General features: G+C 41.7%; 1 protein-coding gene across 4 annotated transcripts in view; it reads left to right on the top strand.

The window, feature by feature from the left end:
* The first annotated feature begins 5,549 nt into the window (after nt 1-5,549).
* Nucleotides 5,550-22,924, top strand: part of LOC310866148 (ligand-dependent corepressor-like) — a 39,837-nt gene continuing 22,462 nt past the window's right edge. For 2 of the 4 annotated variants that reach the window (XM_083775566.1, XM_083775569.1), the window contains exons 1-2: nt 5,550-5,677; nt 20,009-20,074. In XM_083775566.1, the coding sequence (XP_083631692.1) occupies nt 5,581-5,677; nt 20,009-20,074 (163 nt within the window). In that variant the 5' untranslated portion in view covers nt 5,550-5,580. The remainder of the gene's footprint in view (nt 5,678-20,008; nt 20,075-22,924) is intronic. The other 2 variants (XM_083775567.1, XM_083775568.1) reach the window with 2 other exon arrangements.

Raw genomic sequence — 22,924 nt, 5'->3', positions numbered from 1 at the left:
AGTATTTGTATTAATATAGGCCCAATATAAATCTGCAGTGGTTGACTCTGGAATGTATAGGCCTAGTGGATAATAAAGTATAAAAAATGGAAATACTCAAGTACATCCATCCATCCATCCATTGTACTTCAGTGTTAATTAGCAGTGGTTATCAAACCTTTTCATGTCAAGGACCCCCACAATTTTATCTATTTTGTCAGTGACCCCCACCACAAAAGATTCGTGTTAACGTTTTTGAGTGGTGCAACCACTCCAAAGAACGGCAATGTCCGTGTTGGTTCACCTATGTGTCCGCCTATGTGACGTTAATGAGCACCAGTATGACTATTGGTACCAGTAGGGGCGCTGTTGTGCCAGAAACAGAGAGAGAGAGAGAGAGGAGGGAAGGAGAGGGGAGTTGCACCACTCAGTTCACACGGGTGTGATTTTTTCAAGATATTCCAGAAATTTCTCTTTGGGGGTCCCTGGACCCCACTTTGAGAACCAATGCAGTAGAATAGGCCTACTTTAGTATAATGTGCTGTTCCACTGCATTGCACCACTGACAAAACAAATAACAGATCTACAAGCTGACAATCTGTCATTTTGTAAATAGCCTATGCTCTTCTTTTGGCATGTGACACCTTACTATAGCAACCTTGTGGTACCACTTAACCACTATCTGTGATTGATTGACTGAATACTTTATTAGCAGTTTGCTGGAAAAATAATCAAAGGGAAGTAAAGTACAGTTTGATACAAGGTCTGCTAAATGTGGAATTAAACCCAAGAAAGCCTATGTTTCCATTGGGGTACCACAGCACCTCAAAGGCCCTTAATACTAGGCTCCAGACATCCCAAAACCAACTGGTCAGGCTCCTACTTGGCCTCACCCCCCGAACCCACCTCACCCCTGCCCACTTTGACAGGCTGGAATGACTTAGGGTCGACGACAGAGTACAGCATCTTGCAATGGGTCTGGTCCACAAGATTCGATACACCAAAAGATACCCATGTACCTGTCAAATACTTCCTTTATGTCAACAAAGTCCACACCCACAACACCAGAGGGAGTGCAACAAACCATGTGCAACCCAGATTCGGCACAAACAAGGGACTAAATTATTTTCGCTCATGCCACCAAAATGTGGAACGCCCTATAGTCATTAAGACATGCGAATCCCTTGACTCCTTCAAAACCGCTCTCAAAGGGCACCTACGGACAGCTGCAATTCAAAACTGGCCCGCGTAAAATTCTTTCTTTCCCTTTTTACCTCCTTTATGGTGAATTCCTATTCTGTTCTTTGGCTAGAAGTGTATATTTGTACGTCTCTAAATGTTTTGATGAATAACAAGGTGGAACCTCTTGTAAACAAGTGTAATGCTTCATTGCTTTATTGGGTCGTCCACTCACAGTTAACAACAGTCTTTGTATTGAGTTGTGCTTGAAATGTACTGTAATTCTGCAAACTGTTAATAAATATTTCAATAAATATTTCAATCAATCAATCAATCAATCAATCAGTCAATCAAAGTAATTGTATTTCATATTCAATTCATCAGAAATGTGGAATGCGAACAAAAATAAAAGCCTGGGAACTAGCTGTGTAACTTTTATTTTTATTTGTAGGCCTACCTGTAGAAAGCCTGAGGTTTACATTCAATGCTCAGTAGTAGTCAATTCAAATTTCAATTCATAGTCATATCCCGCGTAGAGCCAGTATTATACTGTATCCGGCAATTTGCTCATACACATACGTGCGAACACAAGGACCGTTTCCGTATCCGTTCTAGACCGGATCTGCAACCTGTAATGCGAATCGATGCCTGTCTGCATCGTAGTACAGTGTTGCCATGTCTGCTAATTATAAGTGACTTTGTGCTTCTTTTTCTGTGAAGTTGGTTGTTATAATTACATTGGTAGTTGTGCGTTTTTTTGTACTTGGTTTCTAAGGTGTAGTTGCTTATTTGGACTTGTTTCCTAATGTTGCTTTAACCAGCTCTCACACATTTCCATGTCTGCCATGGACCCTCACATTAAAGTATTATTTTGTCCAAAGACTCCACCCGGATATATATTCCACATTTGTCACTTTTTCCCAATTTTTTGGTTTTGTTTTAAATAGCAGATCTGCTATTTTCAAATAGCGTAGTCAGTGGTTTTCAACCTTTTTCATATTAAGGCTATTATTTATTCGGCATGACGGCATCTACAAGCTCACAATGTGTCGATGTAGATTGGCTATTTTAACTAGTCAAAAATGTTTTTCAAAATAGTAATAAAAATGCAAAGTAATTTAGGGATAATGGGTTTAGCATGGATGAAAATAGAGCCCATATACTCAGACACAAAACTAAAGAATATTTTGTTGTCGTTGGATAAGATTTTGTCCGCAATTCCATGCTGTATATTGATGTTGGTTTAGGAGAGATAACAAGCAAACATTGGTCAAAATAACAATTCTTCTACTCTCATTTGTAGGCTATAGCCTTCTTGTGAATTAAGTAATGCAGCTGTTTAAACACATTTAGTGCCGGAAGTGCATCAAAATAGAAGCTCCGGGGTGCCAGAGTTGTCTGATCGCTTTTACTCTGAAAGCCATGAACCGGAAACACTTTCCTAAAAAGGTTGACTTTACAAAGTGACCTCACATCCCCGATTATTTTTTTACACTCCAAAAAGCGTTCAAATTTTGCGGGAGAGACGGATGAGGAGCAGAAATGAAGCGCCAGCATATCGATCCATTCATCACCACGGAGAGCGCCCTGCATTAGGAGATACGAGTCATTCTTTCCGCCGCGCTAACATGGGAGTCAATGACAAGCTAATGGTTGCACAGAGCGTTAGCGTACGGAAAGCGAAAAGCGAAATGCCAAAAGAAATATAGGAAGAATTCTGAATATTCTTATCTCGCCCCGTGTCACTAGGACGTCGCTAGGACGTCCACAGACGTCATATAGGCACTAATTTTTCGGAATCCTTATGACGGCCTCATGCGTCGTATGAACTGAAACGGTTATAACTTTTGAGAGCATACAATGAAACCGTGTCCATTTGCTTTAATTTTACACTCTCTTAGTTTAGTTTAGTTTTATTCGCAAATAGTAAGTACAAATACACTGCCTAAGTGTACATGCATGTCTGTCTGTGTCTAAGTATGCACAATAAAGCTACATTACTGTACGGATAAAATTAAACTTTGCTGTTTCATAACTTTGTTCAACTATTGATTCAACCCTCCGTATGGGGGTGTAACAAACAGGTATAGTAAATTGTGATTTAAACACACACCGTTATACTACTCGAACACACACTTCCTCCAAGTTGTAATAAGGCTCTCAAACATTTACTTATTTTCCAGCCATTTTATTACTAAAAACTCATAACACACTCACACACGTACAAACACACTTCTACTAAACTTGTGTACAGTAAAAGCCTTATTTGCTTTGTCTGGCCCGTGTTTAGATATAGTTCAAATAGCTTCCACAACTAAATGTTCTTCAATCAATAGCACAAGATTCAGAGGTCGCGACTTTAGTCGCGTTAGTTGCATTAGGTAATAAACTGAAACACAAAAGAAACACAAACACATACTATTAATTCACAGATCTAGCGACTGCACAAGCGTATCACTATGACAGAGTATTTACCGTACTTATTAACACATTATAAAGACTTACGCAAACGCCATGTCTCCTGTTCACTACATTGCTTTCGAATGAACTGGAATGGTACACGCATATGCGTTATCTCTGTGAAAGCACGCCTCTCGACATCTGATACTTCCTTCCTCATGCTATTGTCATCAATTATCGACTTGTGCCCCACTAGTATGCGTACTACGCATTCCTTCTAGTATAGTAGTTGGTATAACACATTTTACCCCCAATTTACTGTATTAATATCTACATCCCTGTGATACTGTAATTGGTTGGTAAGAGGATTTCTGTTCTTATATAACACAGAGTATTTCTATATAGGCAGTAACACTAACATCTATACATATACAACACAACATGCAGTTACATATATATAAGCTGGGTCGGCACTTAATATTATAATGAGCCCACCACCCGGAATAAACGCGACAATTACGTTAGAATCAAGTGGAGAGGGTTGCTTCAAGAGGCTGGCCCTCAATCTATGTTTAGGAGTTGACATGTGTGAATTCCAGAGTAAACTATAGAACTGCACTCTGTCGAGTGCCTACTTGCTTGTTGCGCAAGCAGAGCGCGCAAGTATACTGTCGACCACTACAAACTGTCAAATCTCAGCTTCTCTGTGAAGGAACGTTTGAAATGTTGAATTATTCGGTTTAGCTTTGCTACCTACCTACTTTATGCATGTAAAAAAGTAGTATTATGAAGTATGGTACAAGTTTCTAGTTTTATCGAAAACCAATTACACTCTGGCATTGGGTCCTTTAATGATTAAAGTTAAAGATTAAAGTTTAATCCACATCTTTATTTCGTCATCATTGAGAGCTATACCACTAGTTATACCCTGACGTCATATGCTGGGACGGTGCATATGCACGGTACATACTGGGACGGTGCATACGCATCAAATGGGCGAAACTAGTACTTGCGCGCTCTGCTTGCGCAAGTAATAACCTCTGACTCTTTAATGGAGAATTGGCTAAGAGTGGTACGGCTGAAGGGAGGATGAATATTGTCAGATTGTCTAGTATTATAATCATGAACTTGAGAGTTTGTTTTAAAATATTCTTTGAAAGGTGTAGGAAGCATATTTGGAAGGTAAGTGCATTTATAGATGAAAGAACAGGACTTATAGGCTACTGTCATAGATAGACAATACATTTAGATCTTTAAACAGAGGAGCAGATGGAGCCAAATAGTGAGAAGAGGTAGCTATTCCTACAAATTTATTTTGAATAATTAATAATGTGTGTAAATTAGATGGATATGTACTTGCCCAGACAATATTGCAATAAATGAGAGAGATATGGATAAATCAAACTGTAATAAAGGGTTAAGAGGCAATTAAGCCTGATGAACCAGGCCCCTAATTCTTCTGATGATACCAAATGATGGAATATGGTTACCAACTCTCCATCGTTTAGCTGGGGACCACCTAGGAACGCCCTCAAGGACCAGGGCAGGGTCCATGAGGCAGTTCCAGGGGGTCCCCAGCTAAATGATAGTTTGAAACCTCTTTAACTCTCAGAGTTAAATTAACATTAATTTTACAATACAAATTGTGGTCTCAGAGATAGAAATGCCATTAAATGGGGGTCAGTAGCCTATTGCATATCAAACTGGGGTTCCTTGAAATTTAACAGCTAGGTTTAGAATCACTGCTATAGACGTACAAATCTTATCTTATGGTGGTCCCTGGCAGGGGGTCCACGGGCTAATTAGTGTCAATTTGGGGCCGGCCCGGGGGTCCTTGACATGAAAAGGTTTGGGAACCACTTCCCTATAGAGATTAGAGACCCATCATGGGTGCTTATTTCTCTCACACAATCTGGCAACACTGATGCGCGTTCGCGTCCCCTCTCTCTTCTCTCTCCGTCGTGAACGCGCCCGTCCGTCCGTCCAGAGAGGAGGAGGAGGAGGACTCGTCGGGGTTAGAAAATGGCGAGTCTGTGTAAAAGGCAGCAATGCACGATCGAGAGGCGCGGCTTTCGGCAGGAACTGGACTCATGGAGGCACAAACTCATCCACTGTGTAGGTGAGGAACGCGCAGCGACGCACGGACACCGTGTGTGTTTTTGAAGGGCCGCGGCGTGCCGTTTTGTTTTGTAGCAGGCGTTATAAGCCTCTGTTATAACTGCACTGTGGTGTGTGTGCGTGTGTGTGTGTGTGTGTCTCCTCTCCTTCCTCCCTTCCTTCTTTTCTTCCGCGAGACACTTTTTTTGTCCGGTTGTGTAAAGTACTTTTACTCAAGTACCGTACGGAAGTATTTTCAAAAAAATAAATAATACCCTGGTTACTGGAGTATTTCAACATTTCTGTTCCTTAGAGGCAAATATTATTAGTTTTTACTCCACTACAATCAGTAAATGTATTTTAGTTTTACGTTTGGACGGTAGCATACTGTACTTTTACTCGAGTACATTTTTTATTCCGGACTCTTTACTTGTAACGCCGAATTTCTACATTGCAGACAGTATTGATACTTTTACTTGAGTAATAAAAACTGTTTTTGTCAACCGTTTCCTCTCCTCACGAGCGGTCAGTATGTGCTGTGAGCCAATTGGTTTAAACAAAGTCTTGTAGTTTGCTTGTAGTTTAATTTAATCATCAATGTAACTGTAATTCCTCATGTTTGGCTGATTTGTGTCGTTCCGTGTAATTTAAAGGGCACCGTGCGCGTGTGTGTTTGTTTTAAAGGGAGTGTGTGTGTGTGTGTGTGTGTGTGTGTGTGTGTGTGTGTGTCGTCATCATCAAACAGTGCACGTTGCGTTTCTCGTCGGCCAAAATGGCAGATCTACAAGCTCACAAACGAAACGCGTCTGGTCTGTGACGTTAATATATACTCTTCTAAGGTGCCGTGAGCTTGTAGATTTGCTATTTTCGTGCACGCGACACCGTCGCCGCGCAACGACAAATTGCGGACCCCCCCCCCACCATCATCACTGTAGTTTTGGCTGGGATGCGCGTTCGCGTGGGATGATGTGTACTGTATTTTGGTTGGGGGTTGGGGTGTGTGTGTGTGTGTGTGTGTAAGACAGTGATGGCATCAATACTGTGTGTGTGTGTGTGTGTGTGTGTATATATATATATATATATATATATATATATATATATATATGCAGAAGTCCCGTATTGACAGTACAATAGTATTGGCATCAAAAAATACTTAAAGTACCAAAGTAGTCATTATATTATATACAGAAGGTCCCTCTTCATACGTTTTGAAATGTAGGAAAATCTTTTGAAAATAACCGATCGCAACGCAACATGAGCTTGCCTTGTAGATGTCTGTTTTTGTTTAATATCAAAATCTATGAAGTAAGTCGATTGCTAACAAAGGTTTTCAAATAATTGTAGTGGACTAAAATTATAATATTATGCTCCTCTGAGATGTAGTGGAGTAGAAGGAAAAGTACTGAACAATTGTTCAAGTGTATTCCTTCGTTTTGGCATAATAGCCTTGCAAGATGTGGAGTATACCAGTGTACCAAACCTTTTCATGTCAAGGACCCCCAAATTGACCCCCACATTGACTAATTAGCACAGCAGACCCCCATTTGAAAAGGTATGCCAGGGACCCCCATAAGAAGATTTGTACGGCTCTAGCAGTGATTCTCAACCTGTTTGATTTCAAGGACCCCCCAGTTTGACATGCATTAGTCTACGGACAGCCATTTAATGGCATTTCTATCTCTGGGACCCCCAATTTATACTGTACAAATGGAACCAAATTTGTACACTCAAGAGTTACAGACCCATAAGGGTCCATTTGGTTCCTAACTATCATTTAGCTGGGGACCCCATGGAACTACCTCAAGGACGCCTGGGGGTCCCGGACCCCACTTTGGGAACCCCTGGAGTATACAGTTATTTTTTTAGGCTTGGGGGCAAAACGACTGGCTTTTGACTTACCTTGCCCAGGAGGCACCTTGCTGCAATCAGGAAGTGTGCCAAAGCCCCCCCCCCTCCTCCTAGAAAATGATTGTTTTAGTTTCATGCTAAACTATAATACTGGAATTATCTTTTATCTTGGGTGGTTCCTCCTCCTAAACCACAACTTCCCCTGATAGAGAGAGAGAGAGAGAGAGAGAGAGAGAGAGAGAGAGGGGTACTTTGGCAATATATACAGTACTAGTGCTTCATAACGGAGAGCTTACAAAGCACCAGTAATCTGTAGGGGGCTGAAACATTTCACTAGTTATCATCATACTATAATCATCATCATACTATAATTCTGACAATGTCTGTCACTGTGACCGCCGTAGCTCCTCACTGCCTGCATCAATCACTCCCACTTCTCACATAGGCATTGACCATAATAATATGGAGGTCTTAACGAAGCCCTTTTTCCAATTTAACAAATTATAAATTAAGTATTTCACAACAAACGGGTAAGGGCTAGTCTCTAATAACAAGCAACAATTGGACCTACTTGCTTGGCGCTGTACAGCACCGGCGGTATGGTAAATGGTGCATTTATATAGCGCCTTTATCCAAGGCGCTTTACAGAGATTGTGCATTACATTCACCCATTCACACACACATTCATACACCGATGGCAGCAGAAACCATGCAAGGCACCAACTAGCACATCGGGAGCAATTAGGGGTTCAGTGTCTTGCTCAAGGACACTTCGACAGTAACTCTGGGGGAGCCCGGGTTCGAACTGGCAACCTTGCGGTTGCCATCCAGGCACTCTACCCCTGAGCCACCGCCGCCCCCATTGGAATCGCTTTATGATTCATGGTGACTTTTTCATTAACTTCGTTAGACCTGGCCTGGTGTCCCTATTTTGGGCATGTTGTGAGCGGAAATTCTTAAAAAATGGCCTAGGGCTATTTGCTTAATTAGACCGTTGTTGTATGCCAGCCGTGTGTTGTGACGTGTTGGTGAGCTTGTAGATCGGCTATTTTCGTCATATCGTTAGCCTCATAGGATAAATGCATAAGTCATTTTTTATGATTTTCGGATAATAAGGAAAAACACATTTTCTCGCAAGTATGTAAGAGTTTTTAATGCAGATTTTTACAATGGTTTCCTGAGGGGTTAACAAAATGTTTTTTACAAAAAGATAAACATGAGAGTCATTCCATAACAAAAAAAAGTGACTTAGGCCATTTTCAAGAAAATAATCTGTGACTTAGGCATTTTTTAATACATGTCTACTAAACACCTGGGGGTCTATTAGAGTGATGTTAACTCCATACTAAACACTTGGGGGTCTATTAGAGTAATGTTAACTCCATACTAAACACCTGGGGGTCTGTTAGAGTAATGTTAACTCCATACAGAACACCTGGGGGTCTATTAGAGTGATGTTAACTCCATACTAAACACCTGGGGGTCTATTAGAGTAATGTTAACTCCATACTAAACACCTGGGGGTCTGTTAGAGTAATGTTAACTCCATACAGAACACCTGGGGGTCTATTAGAGTGATGTTAACTCCATACTAAACACCTGGGGGTCTATTAGAGTAATGTTAACTCCATACTAAACACCTGGGGGTCTATTAGAGTAATGTTAACTCCATACTAAACACCTGGGGGTCTGTTAGAGTAATGTTAACTCCATACAGAACACCTGGGGGTCTATTAGAGTGATGTTAACTCCATACTAAACACCTGGGGGTCTGTTAGAGTAATGTTAACTCCATACAGAACACCTGGGGGTATATTAGAGTGATGTTAACTCCATACTAAACACCTGGGGGTCTGTTAGAGTAATGTTAACTCCATACAGAACACCTGGGGGTCTATTAGAGTAATGTTAACTCCATACAGAACACCTGGGGGTCTATTAGAGTGATGTTAACTCCATACTAAACACCTGGGGGTCTATTAGAGTAATGTTAACTCCATACTAAACACCTGGGGGTCTGTTAGAGTAATGTTAACTCCATACAGAACACCTGGGGGTCTATTAGAGTGATGTTAACTCCATACTAAACACCTGGGGGTCTATTAGAGTAATGTTAACTCCATACTAAACACCTTGGGGTCTGTTAGAGTAATGTTAACTCCATACAGAACACCTGGGGGTCTATTAGAGTGATGTTAACTCCATACTAAACACCTGGGGGTCTGTTAGAGTAATGTTAACTCCATACTAAACACCTGGGGGTCTGTTAGAGTAATGTTAACTCCATACAGAACACCTGGGGGTCTATTAGAGTGATGTTAACTCCATACTAAACACCTGGGGGTCTATTAGAGTGATGTTAACTCCATACTAAACACCTGGGGGTCTGTTAGAGTAATGTTAACTCCATACAGAACACCTGGGGGTCTATTAGAGTAATGTTAACTCCATACTAAACACCTGGGAGTCTGTTAGAGTAATGTTAACTCCATACTAAACACCTGGGGGTCTGTTAGAGTAATGTTAACTCCATACAGAACACCTGGGGGTCTATTAGAGTGATGTTAACTCCATACTAAACACCTGGGGGTCTATTAGAGTGATGTTAACTCCATACTAAACACCTGGGGGTCTATTAGAGTGATGTTAACTCCATACTAAACACCTGGGGGTCTATTAGAGTAATGTTAACTCCATACTAAACACCTGGGGGTCTATTAGAGTAATGTTAACTCCATACTAAACACCTGGGGGTCTATTAGAGTGATGTTAACTCCATACTAACCACCTGGGGGTCTGTTAGAGTAATGTTAACTCCATACTAAACACCTGGGGGTCTGTTAGAGTAATGTTAACTACATACTAAACACCTGGGGGTCTATTAGAGTGATGTTAACTCCATACTAAACACCTGGGGTCTATTAGAGTAATGTTAACTCCATACAGAACACCTGGGGGTCTATTAGAGTAATGTTAACTCCATACTAAACACCTGGGGGTCTATTAGAGTAATGTTAACTCCATACTAAACACCTGGGGGTCTGTTAGAGTAATGTTAACTCCATACTAAACACCTGGGGGTCTATTAGAGTAACTGTTGTTTGCTGTGTATGCAATGTAAAAATGCCCAAGTCACACAAAGTGAGTTAGGCGGCAACGTAAAAATGCTCAAATCACACAAGTGACTTAGGCAGATCATCATTTTTGAAGATTGTGAGCTTTGTGATTGGCTGAGGACATAGGCGATGATCCAGAACGATGCAGCAGCCCCAGGAGATCACCTGTATGCAGAAATCTCAATTTCGCCAAAAAATGACTTAGGCATTTATCCTATGAGGCTAACGATATGATAGTGTCAGCCTTTAGTTAACGGAGACATGTGCATTCGTTAACTTATTTTATTAATAGACCACCACAAATATAGTGAATTAACAAGTCCCAACCACACAATGGCTTGCAGAGGCCATTAAATGTTGAATACAAACCTGCCTAATACTGTTTACATGTTTTAGTATTTTGCTGCCTCACACTTTGCTGCCTCACACAAAAAAATCACACCTGTGTGAAGTGAGTGGTGCAACTCCGTGTGGGGGTCCCCGGAAGTTCCAGACCCCCAGGAACGCGCCCATGGGAGCCGGCCCGGTTCCGGCGAGCCGCCCCGCATCCAAAATGATTAAGAAATGAGATATATATATATATATATATATATACACACTGTGCAACAGTGACACTTGGTTGTGAAAACCAACCAAAAGATATTTTCGTGCTCGGACACATGTCTATAGGAGTGGTTGCACCACTCAATAAAATATTAATATTTCTATTATTATTTCTACTTATGGACTGGTTTTCAGCCTCATGTCCAGTTATCACCAGCCCTCATGTTACTTAATTACACCCGTTATAACACTGGGTAAACATGTTCCAGGTAAGCCTGATTTATACTTGGTTGCACACTGGTATTGCATGCCATAAATATCAGATATACAACGCTCACAACGCTGCAGATCACATTCACGTTGTGAGCTTGTAGATCTGCTAGTATTCACTGAACAACACCAGCACTCAACCAAGTTTAACCGAGGCTTTGCATAGACAAGCTAGGCTTTCTGCTGCTGATTAGACTGAAAATTAACAGAGGGAAGATTCTGGTCGGTCACTCACTGCTCCCAACCCAAGGCCCTGCAGCAGTTAGTCAGCCCCTTCTTCTTCATGTATGACCGACAACTGTCCCTTGTTCCCTGGCTCTGCATGACAACAACGGAGCTCAGCCTGCTAGTACAGAATGGCAGATCCTGTCCATGACAACAACAAGCCCATAGTTTTGTTTGGCTTTTTGGTGGAGAGTGCTGCACGCCACCACCACCAACACCACCCTGTTGAAGTTGTAATGGGCATTTTGTCTTTGTGTATTTAATGTGAGCCTGTAAGAGACCACAGGGCAAAAAGGAGGGCAATTGTCCTGTTGGAACAGCGGAAACTATTGTCTGTATGTCTCGCATGCGTGTGTCCATGGAACACCAGCCCCCGTCTGCAAACTGTGCTCTCCAGCTGATGACATGTGTTCTGTTCTCTGTCCTCAATCGGAGAAATTTGGAATTCCAAATAGTTTTGGAACAGGCTAGGCTAACATTTAAAAAGTCTGGAATTTCAGCCATTCATGCAGAGGTTGGTGTGGGTGAGTGTTTAAAGATGTAGTTCTAGATCAAATGACAAATGATTGACAATGGCTAGATTGTCTTGTTTTGTCTTCGTATGGCTATTTGGGCCATCTCTTAATTTGCAAACATTGCTGAGGCTTGTTCATTTTGACAGACTCTGTATATGCTCTCTCTCTCACACACACGCACGCACACACACGACTCCCCCAACAGTTTTGAATTGCATTGTCTTGGCAGGCTTGTATATGTAGTACGGTATTTGAGCTTGCATGCATGCATGCATGTGTGTGTATATATTATATATATATATATATATAAGTGTTCACACTCAGACTTACGCCCACATGTTTTTATGTTTGCATTTCACTCATGGTCTCACTGAGTTTGGTTATTGTGAGGTTTGCTCTGTGCAGCATTACACCATTTGAATGTCACTTTGCATCACATCGTGTTAACTATTCATGGAGGCTTTTTTCCCCCTGTTAGATGTTCGCTCAAAGCTGTCACCTCATTGCCTACTGTACAGGCTGATGCATCTATGTTGCTGCTGCGATGAGGAGCCCAATGTATGGCCAACAAATGTCATTGCAAGCACTCGCGTTGCTTTTGCCCACGGAGGCTTGATTTATAGTAGAATTGGCTGCACGTTGGTGTCGCGCGTCGAAAATATCCGATCTACAATCTCACAATGAGTCACGCTGCCTGTGACACATTGTGAACTTGTTGATAGTCTAATTTAACTATGTATAAATCAGGCTTAAACCTCTTAAACCCCAGGGGGGTCCGGGGGGAAAATCCGCAACATCGGAGTTGGAACAGGAGACCAATTGGGTCTCCATTGACCCGTTGAGCGCTGTTCAGAGGTGGACATCCGATGCCCACACCGGTGGGGGCAATGGGGCTCAAGAGGTTGCTCTCTGATAAAATGACCAATCCCGTTTGGTTGGCTTATTGACCACGTCATACTGTCGACGCTCATGTAGCATTGTAAGCTCTGCACATTTCAAGTGGCTAAACGATGTGCATCGACTCCCAGAAATGTACAGTGTGTGAGATGGATGACTGGGATGCAATTTACAATTAACATTTTAAGCAATTTACAGATGCTCTTATCTAGAGAGACTTACCAAGTGCGAGATCAGAGGCGATAAAGTCACATAATTGGAGTGAAACGAGAAGAATTTAGTTGTGCTTCAAAGAAACTGTAGAGTGTAGAATAACCAGGTGAACATCAAACCTAGCATCGGTCTGAACAACAACATGCCATCGGACTAGCATTTGTGGTCAAGCAAAAGCACAAATCCAACAAAACATGAACAAGTTAGTAGAAATTAGAAAACCAACATAGATCTGCATAGTATCTAATCCAAAAAAGTGACAAGAAGAAGGGATAGAACTTAAGCACTGTAATGATCTTACTTGTGTCCTGTCTCAAGTAATCAGTGAAACTTTGACTCTCTCTCTCTCATTATATCCCCAGCACCCAGAGCTTCCTTTTACATCTGCATAGAGCCCTGCTCAGGCATGTCAATGACCCTCTTTGTATGATATGGATATATGATCGGCTTCAGTACGTGTGAACACGATCATATGATTTTGAAACGATGATCCCGACATCCCGTCAGAAAGGGCGGTGACGGAGAGAGGCTAAGAATCGATTAAACGGGTCAATTGATTATTTTTGCTATAGCGATCCCGCATGCACGGAAGCAGTGATGATGCAGTGTGGGTGGAACCCAATTCTGGTCGGGAACCCCTTTTGGTGTTTTAAGCATTATGTTACTTTTGCTATTGAAAAATAGCAGATCTACAAGCTCATAGCGTGGCACGTGCCGCGCTACGAGCTTGTAGATGTGCTATTTTAGAAAGATCGTGTATAACCTTTGAATATATATATTTTTTCAGAGCTAACATTTTTAACCCAAATCTTTGCTTCCGGGAGGTCCCTCCCTGGAACAACATATTTTCAGATGGGTGTCGGCGGGCCAATTACATAAAATTCTTGGGGGTCCTTGACTTTTGATTTTGAGCACCACTGACATAGAAACATATGGTTTTTCAGAAAACTGTCATGATTTAGCAGACATTTGTAGAATCGTCCTCAGGTCTAAATGGGTTAATATTTTTGGTTATATACACTGCTTTGAGCTCGGAGAAGCCCCAGCTCTCAAAGATTGTGGGTCTCCTTCTCTCTCTCTGAGTTGTACTGTAGTGTCAGTGGGGGATGGGTGGGTCGTGCAGGCGTTGGATACGAGTCAGAGACCCTCAGAGCTAGTAGGGCAGCAGCATGAAACAGGAGGGTTGTCCAATGGGAAGAGGAGCACTGCACTCCCATGATGAAATGTTTGCATTCAATTAACATTTGAAGAAATTCTACATTCTTTATGTACAAATTAGAACCCTACTGTGTATACAGACCCTTACGGGTCCATTTGGTTACTTGTCACATTCATGAACAGTTTTGCTCTTTGAATTGGTGAATGTAAGTTGGGACATATTCTCCATAAGTGATTAGTAGGACTAGAAATGTACGCACGCACGCACGCACACACACAGTTTTATATTTTATAAGTGCTAAAAGTCTAACCAAATGGCATCTTTACTTCAGACCTATGTGGGGTGGATATGACTCACAGATTTCCTGTTTTGCTTATGTTCATTTTACTTACCGGTATGTGTTATTTAAACTTAATTGCCTGCCAAAAAAGCAGATATACAAGCCCACAACAACATGTTGTGACGCTTGTAACACCGGCACACAACACAATATACATTTTCCCATGGCAATATCGGTAGAGGGCACAGTGGAGTAACTACATTTATTTTTTTTCCGGTGAAAACACAATCCTTTTCTAGCCAAAAAGTGCATTTATGTGTGGTGGGGGCTCTAAAGTGTGTCCACTAAGGAAAGTGGGCTTTCTAAATTCACAACCCGTCTTTGTATTGGTGAGTAAGTAAATCATAATGTTTTATTTTCGCTACAGAGGAGAGGCTGGTTTGCATTTCATGCAAGCCAATCAGTTCCATAGCCTAATGTAATCGGCAGCAAGAGCAGTAAGGTTATGGAGCAGAGCTAGGAGACACGTAACACATAGCAAGCAGCTACTGAAATCCAAAACTAGGTCAGACAGCCCGAGTAGGCTCTGATAAAATAGTCTTCTACTAGTCAAATAGACTGGACATGTCATCCCTTGAGCACTTGATCACTGTTACAACAGGTCATTGATCACGTCACGATTACAAATTTAAGTTGACGATAATTGCCAGACAAATAATTGTGATTAACCAGTTAATTGTGTTTGTGGCATTGAATGTTGGAACAGGGTACAGGCTTTAGATCCGACACTATTATTGGTCATTAGACCGACAACCTATACCTCTAACCCTAACCTAACCATAACCGCAAGCACGGGAGCAGCTCATGTTCGAGCGCTAGTCCAACCGTTGATCCCGCATGTCGGTCTAATGCTCTGTCGGAATTACCATCGAATCCCGTTCGAACATATGAATTAGGAATACATTAGGTAGAGGGCATAATATAGCCTATGAAATCTTATCACGGAACTATCAGTCGGTACGTAGCTGTTCCATCACATCTAGATGTGATTGTTGGCTATATTTTCTTACCGCCTGCAGCCGTGTTTGTTCACCAAATCAAAACCAGTGACTTCACGATCGGTTGTTGGTGATGCACAGCGCAGGTTAAGGGATGGAATTAGGGGGTATAAGCTGATCCTAGATCTGCCCCCTGAAAGGGGATTTCTTCTATTAAGTGGTGTTTGGAAGGACATGGGTGTCACTTCAAATCTCTCTCTTCGCCTCCCTGTCCCTGATTGGTTGGAGATGTAGGTCAGAAGAAGGCTAAGACAGATTGGGTAGTGTAGTGTTACTTACAATTAGCACACACACGGCTCAATGGTTGGTAGGTGCTCAAACAAAACTGGCTTATAGGGAAGGTTGTGGTTAAAACAACTGTTTATTTAGGGATCCTGCCGTGGTACAATATACTTTAAACAACACACTTGACCTGAAGCCTATTCTACAAAGGCCTTCGAAATCAGTAGCTCTCACACTTTTCCAACAATCCAAAATAGCAGATGTACAAGCTCTCAGCGCGGCATTAAGTGATGCATTATATCTGCTATGTAATGTAGATCTGCTATTTTTGTCTCCCTAATCTTCCATTGAGACAGTTAGACCCTGAGGATTACAACCATACTATGGAAAGTCTCCCTCCTTCCCTTTACTTTGGTCAAGAGTTTTGATGTAGGGCTACATGGTATCTAGCGCACACACAAGCTGGAGAGCCTAGTCTACTCTAGGCCCAGGTAGATGGTATACAGATGGAGAGGTGATCACAACGTTCCTGTGGAGATATCATTTAGACATTGCTTATGCTTAAAGGTAAGGTAAGTGATGTGTTTTGATTAAAACAATATGTTTTGTTTTGTTTTATTGTTTGTTAAAAGGTTAAATCACTATTCTGATAGTAATCAATCATTGCTATAGTGTTTGTTGTTCAGTCTCAGGGGTCTCTGTGTCTCTCCAGCTCTTTAAATTAAACTCATTCACTGCCAGTCTTTAGCCACTGCCAGTGCTTTTGAGCGTTTCAACTAATCGTTCAAGACCCATAGAATATGTTGTTCTATGATGACGTAAACACCAAATATCTCAAAAGAAAGACGAGAGTCTCTACTTTCATCAGTGAAAAAATGTATCACCGCCAGGCTCCGTTTAGTTATTGGCAGTTGAATATAGCTTGTTTTCACCAAAACTGTCTGGGAACGGAAAGCATAGAAAGTTTGGATCTTTTTCTTTTTTTTTTTTTTTTTTTTTGCGGCTTACGCCTTTTATTGATTTTTTGAAGGGACAGACAGTAGGCTGACAGGAAACGGGAGAGAGATGGGGGGATGACATGCAGTAAAGGCCGTGTCGGGTCCGGGAGTCGAACCCGCGGCACACTGCGACTGGATTACCAGTCCGGTGCCCAGACCGTTACGCTACGGCCTGGGCCGTTTGGATCTTTTTCCGGGTGGATTTTTCTTTCAGAAATCCTAGGATCACTAGCGGGTTGCGGACGAGCTCCCTCTATTGTAAACACCAAATGACATACGTTTGTCACGTCGTCAACATCTCGATCATCTTTATTTCTTTTTAATGTCTATAGGCACTGGAAGAAGACCAGTTAATATGTCTAAGTTATCTCTAATATCCTTCACTTAACTGTCCCCAATTTTGTTTTCATCTTGCAACTTGATCATTATCACTATTCCACACCTCTTTAGCTCTTTATATTGTATATCTGGAGGCTATGTAGATACCATACATCGAGCTACATCTGTGTAGCACAATCTGAATGGTGGCCTAATTCCTGTTCTGCCATGATTAATTGCCCAATGTTCTATCAAGCAGTCAAAATGCTTAACCCACCTTTTCTAGAGGCTGAGAAAACCATTTCCACAGCCATAGTCTCATCACTTGAAATAAAGACACATTATAAACCACTGAGAAAAATGGCAAATCAAAATGCTCACAAAGCATTGTGATTTGCGACACGTTGTGAGCTTGTAGATCTGCTATTTTCACTACTAGTCATACAGCAACATATCCCGGGATTAGAGCTGTGTTGTCTTGGTATTTTCATGTTTTTTTTGTTGTACACCGACCACACCCCAGACCCCCAGCAGCACTATGTTGTATTTTAGATGTGCTTTGTGGAGTTTGCATGGCAACGTCAGCCTCCATCAATATTTCATCTGCAGCACATTTAGGCTACTTGTTCTACTCCAGTGTGCATCAAAGCCTAAATTTATGCATCTGGCACCAAAAAAAGGGCTAAGTTTTGAAGCAGCTGTATAGATTGTCCTCCAGCAGAAAAGCTTTGGTATTACCTAACTGTTTTTCTTTTTCATCTTTTTATTTATTTATTTTTGTACAGTATGACGCATTATTTAAATGCCCTAAACTCAAATTTCCTGAAGAGTGGTTTGATGTCATGCCGCTGCTCTGTCAAACGAAAGTGGATGACCTAGTTTTTCTCTTCTTTTTTTTTTTTTTTCCTCCTTCCGCTGCCTCTGAAATATTTTCAGAAATGGGATTGGATGGCTGCGGCTGAAGTCCTGTGCACTAACCCAGAAACAGGCTACACAACGCTCCAGCTACAGGCTAACGCTATATTACACCACCTCCCTCCCTCCCCTCTCCCCTCTTCTCTGTTTGACTCTCGGGGGGGGGGGGGGGGGGGGGGGAGTTGGGTGAGAAGCTGAGAGAGAGGGCATTTGAACACATGACAGTAGTACAGTATATGATTGGGCTCACTGTAAGTTAAGTTTAGGAGGAGGGTAGATGGCGAGGAGGGCTGGAGGTTTTTGGCTCTCTTTTCTTTCTCTCTGCTTCTTCTCCTGCTGCCATCTGTGAAGACGTGAATCTTAAAGTAAGTAGAACACATTGGACTAAAAGGAGAGATGTTATGCAACTCACAGTTGGCAGGGCTCGGTGATGCTGATGGTAGTGCTGAAAAAACTTGGGGCTGGGGGGGGGGGGTAATATGTTATCTTCTGTAGGTTGAATGTGCTGCTTTCGAACGTGAGATTTTCTGAACCCTTTTATTCATCGTACTATACTATACTTCTTTGCACGGCGTTATCGCCCCCCAACGGAGATTGACTACTTTTGCTGTTATTCGCAATGTTAATTACTATTGTTGAGCCACTGTTTTGCCTCATCCACATGGTTTGGTTAATGACTCTTCTTTACCCCGTGTCTGTGTTGGAATTGGACTACAGTACAGTCTGAGTGTATGTACTGTACGCTCCTATGGTCTCTGATTTAGGATTTGCTTCAGTAGGCAGATGCTGCCTCTGACCTCCTTAGCGCTTGGTTAAACACGTGTTGTAGTTTTGGATCTGGTATATATATTGACCCTATGGCGGTAGGCAGACTTTAGCATATTGTATTATGCACTGTTCAGTGAAGGCCTGCGAAGGCAATATGCACTATGAACTTGGAACAGCTGGGACTGTACGTATAGGCTGCAAAACGAAATGTCATCGGTGCGACTCTTCCTTTGGTCCTAAATACAGAATATATACATAATATATGGACGGCCTTGTGCTGTAAAACGACATTTTGTAATTTTTATCTGCCATGTACAACTGCAGGAAGCCTGCAGCTTTCCTGCCCGTTTTCTCGGTTTTAGTTTGGTGTAGCGCGCTGGATTCCCATGAAAGCTAACGGTGTAGTTCCCGCTCTGCAACAGGGTTCACGATAATGTTCATATCATCACCTTTCCATCTCTTTCTGTCAGTTTCTTTTATTGTTACAACATGTACCATAAGTGCACCCAACTCCATAGTTGCTTCAGTTGCTTGGCAACCGGAGGATGGATGGAGTCGGAGTGCATGTATTTACCGTTAAAGTAAAAACCTGCCGATAATGTGTTTTAACGGAGGGGGGTGTGTGTGTGTGTGTGTGTGGGGGGGGGGGGGGGGGTAGATTTAGCTGAGGGGGTTGTCAAGATGAAATGGAAAGCCAGAGATAAGCCTGGTTGTATGGGAAGTGTATGATCCTACACAGTGTCAGTGATGTGCAGCACACTTGGCCCTAATTGATGTTTCTTTTTCTTTTTGCACAGGAAATTAATTTGGACCCTTGGGCAGAAATTGGGTTGTCTCAAAGCAGTCATACATTTTTAGAGTATGCTCTGCAGCTGTTGGTTTCTATACAGTCTGACTTAAAGTATTACACATTTACGGTTGAAATCTTTCTTTCTTTCTTTCTTTCTTTCACATGGCGTTGGCGTATGGCCTGTTGATTGATTGATTTGATTTGCTTCTGTTCTGTAGGTTTTGAGAGCATTCTGGAGGGTCTGTTTGGTCCAGGGCTGGTAGAAGATCTGAAATTATTTAAAGGTAAGTCAATACAAAAATAATAATAATAATAATCCATAAGAGAACATTACTGCATGAATAAATTCTGCTATATCATTAGCATTAGTACCAAAAGAAATGGCTAAAGTTGACTGCTTTAGTCAACATTCCAAATGTAATCTCTTGGCCAGCCTGGCATTATGATTTTGGAGTTATCATTATAGGTGAAAATACTCCAAATCCTCAAAAAATGGCAGATCTATACCGTGCATGCTCAAGATCAGACTTGATACATCTTGAGCTTGTAGATCGGTTATTTAATTTGGGAGAATCTTTGAATGGGCCTTGAGTGGTGAATAAAGTGTTTGTGTTATCTGTCCTTATTATAACAATGCCACACCATTGTACCATGTGGTGCCCATCTACATTCACTCCCTCCTCTCCTCTGGGCTGTTGAAAAGAGCATGCTTTGTGTGTTACATGAAGTTGGTGTTTTGGATGGCACAGGGCCCATTATAAAAAAGTCCACAATTCCTTCAGACTATTATGACGATGCATAATGTTAATGAAAACAATGTATGTATTATTCTGGGTTTTCAACGTCATTCCCATGCCACAGTATAACTGTAAATGATAAAGCAAGGGTCTTTCATACAAGTTGGTAAAGAAGGCTGTTGGAATTTAAATTTGATGTTAACACTAATTATGCTAAGGATGTGTATACACGTCTTGGGAATCAAAACCACGGGGTGCTAAGGACGTGTATAAGCATCCTAAGGTCATTTTTTATTGATATGAAGAATTCCTCTGCAAAAATAGTATTAAGTGAACAAAATAAATATTCGGTTCGGGATACCAATTGTATCCAGTCAGGAGAGAGGACTCGGGCTACCGGCCAAGGACCACCTTGGCCGGTAGCCCGAGTCTGGCAGTGTGCCTTTACTGTCACTCCCCCACTCTCTCCCCCATTTCCTGTCAGCCTACTGTCTGTCCCTCTATAATAAAAAAATAATATTTAAGGCCGAAAGAACATTAAAGGAGAGAGGAGAGAGGACCCCACGAAGATCATTTAGAGGTTTCAGTTCCAATTTGGCTGCTGATTTTTTTCTTCGTTTCGTCACTTTCAATTTCCTGCGTGAGTTCTCTCTCTCTCTCCTGAGTGGAGGAAATCGGATTCGGTATCCTGACCAGAAAATGTCTTGTTTACTAAAGAACATGAGTGACAGGGAGAGTCTGAGATCAGAGAGACCCCTGCTACTGAACAAACACAGTTTGGTCTTTGTTCAGTATCAGGGGTCTATATTGGAGAATATAGACCCATTTAACACATAGTTAAAGATCGAGTGCCATGATTTTTTTCCACCCTAAAACATGATCATCAGGTAATTATATTGTTATATAAGGAGGAAGAATGTTTTCCAAAAAAGTCTACAGTATTTGTTAAAATGTCGTTTTAGTGTGGGCACCCCCACCAGTTCATTATGTATGCCTGGTGGGTGGTGATGGGTGGTGATGGGTGGTGATCCACCTGAACTTAAGCCGCACACAGCTGTAGTTGTATGATGAAGGGGAGGGGCTGATAATAAACACTATATTACTGTTTTTTTTCATTGGCAAGTTTGACTGTCCGTACATCATTGTACTGTACATAAACATGACCAGGGTATCTAATGAAGTACTGTCACCTCATAGACACATGCAAAACTGGAAAAATAAAAGAATTGTGGCACTCCATCTTTAACAAAGAAAAAAGAAAGTAAGGAGAGATACACCCCTTTTGAATGGAGCATGCTTACTCGATTCCTTTCCTCTTACGATTAAAACAAATGGTGACAGGGAATTACCATGGCCCACATATATTTATATTTAAAATGAATGTTCATTAATTCATTGATGTTGATGTAGGGAAAAACCCACTATACTTCCTCACAGTGGAACATGTGCTTTCTGTGTACGCAGCGAGAACCTTATATCGGCCTGAATGTTATGCATCGGTGGGTTCAAAGCACATTTAAAACACTGCAGGTTCCGTGTTTTTACACAGTGCATTTTGTAAGCTGCTAGGCAGCACGCCGTCGAGTTAATGACGGACACGCGAAGTGACAAAACAACAAAATGTAAAACAATTGGCGCCGTGCGGTCGTATCTTGAGTGCAAGCTTCACAGTAGCTTTTATTATTATTTTTATTGTTGATGATGGAAGAAAAAGCTATAATTAAATCTGTCCACATTTTATTTAACCCATATTAATACCTGAGGCTGATTATATCCTACAAATGCCTTCTAAATCAGTTCCCAGACTTTTTGTAGCAAGGACCCCCACAATATTTATTTGGCCGTCAACCCCCCCCCCCCCCCCCCCATCTGAAAATGTTTTGTGCCAGGGACCCCCAGAAGAGAAGATTTGTGTTAAAATAATAATGTCGAAATTATTTCAAACGCAAGATTTAAATGTAACTTAAGTGTAGCAAATATATGCACTGTGAGCTTGTATTTTTGAGAACCACTGTTCTAAATCCTTTTTTTTTAACCTATGTTTCTATATAGCTAAAATTTGAAAGGACACGGATGTTTTCCTGGTTTTAACGGGTTAAGTGAACTAGTGCAGTCAGTGGACGATCGGGGCGTGGCCGCTGTTCGTAAGTCGTGCCTGTTGGCAGGCGATTGGTTTTGGAGGAAAGCTCATCCTGTCGACTTCATACTCGACCCCGCCACTTCATTTGGCCGTCGGCATCGAGGTTCTCGTCTCCAGCTTTGTGCAGGACATGCATGCATATAATACACCCGTGCATGCATACATGCAGTGATTCCTGAAATGTACAGATGGATATTATTTGCGTACTACTGGAAGGTCGAAGGCTAGGTCTTGCTGAATCATCAGTCCAGATCAAA

Source organism: Protomyctophum parallelum (genome assembly GCF_964188405.1).
Source record: "Protomyctophum parallelum genome assembly, chromosome: 10".
Taxonomy (NCBI): Eukaryota; Metazoa; Chordata; class Actinopteri; order Myctophiformes; family Myctophidae; genus Protomyctophum; species Protomyctophum parallelum.
Note: the sequence above shows the minus strand (reverse complement) of the source record. Positions and strands in the feature narration are given on the sequence as shown.